The following is a 7,302-nucleotide window of genomic DNA, read 5'->3' on the forward strand; positions in this document are numbered from 1 at the left end:
ATTATGGCTGATTTTTTTTTGGTCCTACCACCAGTGACAAGGGACAAAGCTGTCATTCTGGGGGAAAAATTCTCAGAGACCAGCTACAGAAGCACAGGAAGTGATGTACAGGCCAGCTAAAAGAAACACAAATGCCACAAAAGTTACAGTAAATGTGTAAAGGTCAATACAGAAGTGATTTACAGGCCAGCTAAAATAAACACAAATGCTGCAAAAGTTCAGGTAAAATGTGTAAAGGTCAATACAGAAGTGATTTACAGGCCAGCTAAAATAAACACAAATGCTGCAAAAGTTCAGGTTAAAATGTGTAAAGGTCAATACAGACATGATTTACAGGCCAGCTGAAATAAACACATATGCTACAAAAGTTCAGGAACAATTTGTAAAGGTTAATACAGACATGATCTACAGGCCAGCTAAAATAAACACAAATGCTACAAAAGTTCAGGAAAAATGTATAAATGTTAATATAGACATGATTTATAGGCCAGCTAATATAAACACATATGCTGCAAAAGTTCAGGAAAAATGTGTAGAGGTCACACACATGTAAATGTACTGTTTAGAACACAGGCACTTGATGTTCTTAACCTTTCTTTTCATAGATGAAAATATCCCCCATACTATAATTATTATTATAGTATACAGGTAAAGGGGATATATTTTTATTTCTGAAAAGAAAGGTTACAAACATCAAGTGCCTGTAGTTTAGATATAGGGATATTTTTATTTATGAAAAGAAAGGATAAAAACGTCAAGCGCCTGTTGTTTAGAAGGATAGAATCAAGAAAAGATAAATTGGGTGGGGTCATTAAAAAAATCTTCTTAAGAACCCCTAGACCAAAAAGGCTGAAGCTTATATGGGAGCATCTTGGGATATTGTAGATTTCAATTCAAATTACACAAATCATGACCCCTGAAGTTAGGGTGGGGCCACAATAGGGAATCCAAGTTTTTCATAGTAAAATATAGGAAAAAATTGTTTTTTTTAATCTTCGTCTGAAGGACCACAGGGCCAGAAAAGCTGAAACTTATGTGTAAGCATCCTGGGGTAGTGTAGATTCTAATTAGTTTAATCATAATCACCCAAGGGCAGGGTGGGCCCACAAATGAAACGCGCATGCACCAGTTAGAGGAACACAATTGTAAAAGTTGACCGACTCAGAAAACCAAATTGTGCAATTGTTTTTTTTCAGTTTTGGGATGAATATAATGATTAGGTTAGTCTACTGTATTAATTAATAGTGGTTTTGTGGTAGTAAGTGGCGATTGAACTGGTGGCAGGATGAATAACCCGATCGAATCGTGACTCTGTTTCATGTTAATGTCATCATCACGGTAACACGGTTGGTTGGAAACCATTCCAGGCCCTCTGACAACTAGTAACACGTTCTATAGAGCAAAATTTACAAGAAACTGCACATCAACCCGTTGTTGCCTTTGTAAGGCAACATAAAAGCCAGACCCCATGGAACTTCTGTCAACTGTTACAAGATTGAAAGAAATGCATTTCGTCTACGAATACTGAAAATCAATGTGTATACCGGTATACCTCTAGTGCATCAGTTGAAGTTCAAGAAGATCGTTGACAAACTTGTCGTCATGAAGTTGCACTTGTTTTTGGCTTTTAAGCACTTTTCCTACGTGACATCATACATTTAATGGTTGAGCAATTCTGAGCACAGATATAGTGCATAGTAACCAAGATTCTCATCTGACCAGTTTTCGCATTTTTTGGTCATGTGGTCAAAAAAAATTTGCATATTATAAGTTACCCTGCATTTCATTTTCCTTTCAGTATACCGTATAAGTGGAAATTTTAGCGAGACGCAAATTTAGCGATTTGTCCTCAAAAACTGGTATTTTATTTTTAGTGAGATGTAATTTTAGCGATTTTAAAATGTTCCCTTAAGAATCTATTACAAATATAACACAATTATTTTTCAGCGATATTCAATTTTAGCGATTTCGGTGCCCTAGCTAATAATGCCGAAATTAAATCCTCACTAAAAATTCTGCTTATACGATATTTATTTTGAAATCAAATACATTGGATAAATATGGAGTACAGTATTTATTGTACTATGTAAACGTTTACAATGCAAAAGATTGTTGTTTAATGGTGATAGTGTTGGTTTAATATTTACAAATAGTCTGTAATAGACAAATTAATTGTAAAAATGACAGGGAAGGTCAACATGATGAAATAAGGACCTCAGACCTGGTCCATGAGTGACCACCCATAAAAAATGAGCACTTGTATGTTTTTGACTTACTTTCATTATTTAATTGATTGTTTCTTTTTTTTAAACAGTGCACATACATTGAGGTAGATGAGGTGGAGAGGACAAATGCTGTAATCCTCAGTAAGCCTGCGTGGATGTGGGGGGCAGAAATGGGCTCCAACAACCAAGGAGTGTCTGTTGCTATGGCTCCCATCTGGACTAAAGTGAATGGGCCAGGTGACCTTGAGGAGCGATTACTTGGTCAGGACCTGGCAAGGTGAGAGTGTCATCTTTAATGTAAGGGCAACTTCTTAAATTAAAAAAAAAAAAAGAGTGACTGACCTGTTTGTATTTTATCTAATTTTTTGGGGGAGGGATATATAGAATCATGGTATGTGGGTTTTTTTCTAGCTCAATTTATTATATATTTTTGATCTCTTGTATAGTAAATTTAAGGTTTTATTATGCCTCTTTCGAAGAAGGGAAGGCATATTGCTTTGCTGCTGTCCATCAGTTGATCGGTTGGTCTGTCGGTCTTTCATTGATTTCTGTTCATTTTCTTTGCAGTGATTGCACATATTGAAACAAAATTTGGTATACAGATTTATCATAAGAATATCTATGTAAGTTCTGTTTTGGGTACAATCTAGACTTTTTTGTTAGAGTTATGCCCCTTGGACTTAGAAAAATTCCAATTATTTGCAGTTTCTGTTCATTTTCTTCACAGAGGTTGCACATATTCAAATGAAATTTGGTTTACAGATTAATCATAAGCATATCTAGGTCAAGATCTGTTTTGGGTACAATCGGGCCCTTTTTGACAGAGTTATGCCCCTTGGACTTTGAAAAAGATTCCAATTATTTGGAGGGGAGGGGTGCGCCCGGCATAAAAGCATTTTACAAACATTTCCCTTAATTATTCCAAACAAAAACATTAGGTTCAGTAGATTGGATAAAGTTTAAAGCATAAAAAACAGAGCCATGATTTATGATATCAATATGCAAACAGCTAAGTGAAAAGTGGAATCAAAGTGGATCGGGCCAAAATAAGTGAGGATCGTGGTCCATAGGCCTCTTTTGAATTTCTCATTAAAAGTATGACAAGGCTTTGAACCTACATCATTAGAGCAAGTCAAAGATTACTAACTAAAATAAATAATTTATGACCAGTTGATAACTTTTAAATTTCTAAAGGAAAAATGTTGGAAGTTTATCCTTCACTCAAGGTAACTAAAAATGCTTAAAGCAATGTGACAGGGACAACTACTTTGATTTTTTTAAAAATATTATTCACTAGATATGAATATAAAAGTTTATGATTTAGATTTACATGGGATGAGAATCACTTCCTTGAAAGTTTGAATTTATTATGTCTGTTTGTCATAACCATGTTTTTACTTACTGTTTTTCTTACTGTAATAATTTTTTTATGCGTTACTAATAGTAATTGAAGTTAACATATAATAAATACTGGTTTCTTTAGGCTTGCATTAGAGAGAGCTAATACAGCCCACGATGCAGTATTGGTAATCACTAAACTCCTGTCTCAGTATGGCCAGGGAGGAGCAGGGTGTGAGGAGACACAGAAATGGGGACATCATAATAGCTTCCTGATTGCAGATAAAACAGAGGGGTGGATCTTGGAAACAGCAGGAAAATATTGGGTGGCCAAAGTGATCAGAGGTCTTAGTCTTATCTCTTAATTATGTTTACTCAGGTCAATTATGAAAAAATGACAAAGAAAAATGCAACATGATTTGATAATATGTATCTTCTCATAACAAATACAAACTTAACAATTAATAAGGTCTTGAATTTGAATATACATGTATTTATTGTAGTGAAGGAAATTCATATAGGCCTTTCAACTGCTGCTAGGGGTCGGTGTTATGAACGATAACACACTGCTGAAACTTGTTTAGAGCAGGCTCGGGGTGTGTAACTGTTTGCACGCAAGGCAGTTTTTAGCATTTCCCAAGTGTTTCTTTGCTCGCAGTAGAATCCAGTGGTTTTAAAATTTAGCACCAATGTTAAACTTATTTACTGTATAGTTGCGGACACCGATTTACTGCATATAATTAAAATTTTTAATTAAAATAAAAAGTGAAATCTACCCTCCTTCTCAGTTCTAACCTAATTAAATTTTTATACTCGGTCGTTCCCCTTCGTGCTTAGTAACACAAATAAGATGATCAATTGTTGCATTTACTTGTAAAAATATATATATTTACACAGGAAGCGAAAAAGCGCGAACACAAAAAACATGACATTAAATTTTCTTCTTCATAATAATCGTCAAAGAGAGTTAAAACTATTGAATATAGTCTGTTCCCCATTCATTTGACCCTGTTATTTCAGGAAGAGTGGAGACATTCTCTTTTTCTTGGTCAAAACTTTTTGTGTACAAAAAAATATAAGGAACCCTTTTGTGTATATAACAATACCAAAGCAGCCTATATGTCATTCCTATAAATGATAAGTCATAAATCGGCACTAAGTTGGTCATTTTTCACACCTGAGTTACCTGTCCTTAAACACAACATCGGAAAAGTCAATTAAAAATGATTAAACCTTTTTATGATGTAATTAAAAGTATGCATAAGTTATTATCTTTTTTGATAATTTCATGTACCTATAAATCTATCTATAGAATGTTTTTTAGCTCACCTGAGCCAAAGGCTCAAGTGAGCTTTTCTGATCAAAATTTGTCCGTTGTCTGTCGTTGTCGTCGTTGGCGTCGTCGTCGTTGGCGTAAACTTTTCACATTTTCATCTTCTTCTCAAGAACCACTGGGCCAATTTCAACCAAACTTGCTACAAAGTATCCTTGGGTAAAGGGGATTCAAGTTTGTTCAAATGAAGGGCCACGCCCTTTTCCAGGGGGAGATAATTATGAATTAGAGAAAAATAAATGGCTTTTTTAAAAAATCTTCTTCTCAAGAACCACTACTCCCAGAAAGATGAAACTCATGTGGAATCATCCTCAGGTAGTGTAGATTCAAGTTTGTACAAATCATGACCCCCAGGGGTAGGGTGGGGCCAAAGTGGCCGATCAAAGTTTTACATAGGAATATATAGGAAAAATCTTTAAAATTCTTCTTCTCAAGAACCACTGGGTCAGGAGAGATGAAACTCATATGGAATCATCCTCAGGCAGTGTAGATTCAAGTTTGTTCAAATCATGACCCCCGGGGGTAGGGTGGGGCCAAAATGGCCGATCAAAGTTTACATAGGAATATATAGGAAATATCTTTAAAAATCTTCTTCTCAAGAACCACTGGACCAGGAAAGATGAAACTCATATGGAATCATCCCCAGATAGTGTAGATTCAAGTTTGTTCAAATCATGACCCCTGCGGGTAGGGTGGGGCCAAAATGGCCGATCAAAGTTTTACATAGGAATATATAGGAAAAATCTTTAAAAATCTCCTTCTCAAGAACCACTGGGCCAGGAAAGATGAAACTCATACAGAATCATCCTCAGGTAGTGTAGATTCAAATTTGTTCAAATCATGACCCCCGGGGGTAGGGTGGGGCCAAAATGGCCGATCAAAGTTTACATAGGAATATATAGGAAAAATCTTTAAAAATTTGCTTCTCAAGAACCACTGGGCCATGAAAAATGAAACTCATATGGAATCATCCTCAGGTAGTGTAGATTCATGTTTGTTCAAATCATGACCACTGGGGGTAGGGTTGGGCCAAAATGGCCGATCAAAGTTTTACATAGGATTATATAGGAAAAATCTCCTTAATAGCCATTGAGGCAGGAAAGATGAAACTCCTGTGGAATCATCCCCAGGTAGTGTAGATTCAAGTTTGTTCAAATCAAAACCCCTGGTGGTAGGGTGGGGCCAAATGGCCAATAAAAGTTTTACATAGGAATATCTAGGGGAACCTTTTAAAATCTTCTTTTCAAGTACTTTAAAGCCATGCTTAGTGATATTTATAGGGAATCGTCCTCAGGTAGTGTAGATTTAAGTTTGTTCAAATCATGACCCCCCAAGCCTCCCCCCCCCCCCCCCAGTAAACTTTCAGTTCTGATCTGATGTGTGCTTTTTCCTAGCCAATTGCTCAGGTGAGCGATGTGGCCCCTAGGCCTCTTGTTACCATATGTGCAACTTGAAAAATTAGTTGAAAGGCCTAATTCATATAATTGTCATTTCCATGCTAGAATCAAGATATTTTTCATATAGCAAAATGTGATTTACTGACGTAGTACACATCACTTATATTAAGTAAATGCTGCTACCCATCATCATTCATGAAATTGGTTTAGATAAATCATGACAAAATGGTTTTGTTGAGGTGAATGTGGTTGCCATGGCTACTAAAAATAGAAACTTCACAGAAATATTTTCAAAACCCTACTCCTCCTACAGTTTTGGTTTGATTTCAATATAACTTGACACACAAGTAGACTACATAAAGGTACATAATTCTATTTATGCTTGTTGTAAAGTTTCAAATCCAAGTGCTACTTTTCTTTTGTTATACATGTACATACAGACCAGTAGAGCTACAGTCTCATCAGAGACTTCTAGTTATATACATAATATGACATCTGATTATATATGTAATTGGTAAAATCACATCATAAGCACTAAGCAGTAACCGATTCAAACCAATGATTGATTATATATGAAAAGTAACCGATGTCCCATCTAAAACTCACAATTGTGTTACTCTGTCCCTCCATCTGCGATACATCAAGTACACACCAATAAAGCTAGTCTTAAGAAAGCTCTCAATAGAATTAGTTAAATCTTTTACATTGTCAGAAAAAATATTTTCAAATCAAATTTGCTGAGGAAATCTTCCCTGTTTAACCTGTATAAGCTACTATGTACAAAGATCTTTTATGGCAACTCATGTTATTTTTTTTTTTATTTTTTAGCTCTACTGGTCAGAGACCAGAAGAGCTTATGCGATAGTAATGCGTCCGGCGTCCGTCCGTCTGTCCGTCTGTCTGTCCGTCTGTCTGTAAACAATTTTTCAAAATGCTACTCCTCCTACAGTTTTGGTCTAATTTCAATATAACTTGGCACACAAGTAGACTTCACTAAGATACATAATTC

The 7,302-nt window shown here is 35.6% G+C and overlaps 1 protein-coding gene across 1 annotated transcript; it reads left to right on the forward strand.

Annotated features, from left to right (window-relative positions):
* The first annotated feature begins 3 nt into the window (after window positions 1-3).
* LOC134248923 (secernin-2-like) lies at window positions 4-3,928 on the forward strand. The gene is given in 4 exon segments (XM_062731311.1): window positions 4-57; window positions 59-148; window positions 2,315-2,502; window positions 3,709-3,928. Coding segments are annotated over 4 exon segments (552 nt in total).
* The last annotated feature ends 3,374 nt before the right edge of the window (window positions 3,929-7,302 follow it).

This window comes from Saccostrea cucullata, unplaced genomic scaffold, assembly GCF_032062105.1.
Source record: "Saccostrea cucullata isolate Sc308-1 unplaced genomic scaffold, CSIRO_AGI_Scuc_v1 ctg19894, whole genome shotgun sequence".
Classification (NCBI taxonomy): Eukaryota; Metazoa; Mollusca; class Bivalvia; order Ostreida; family Ostreidae; genus Saccostrea; species Saccostrea cuccullata.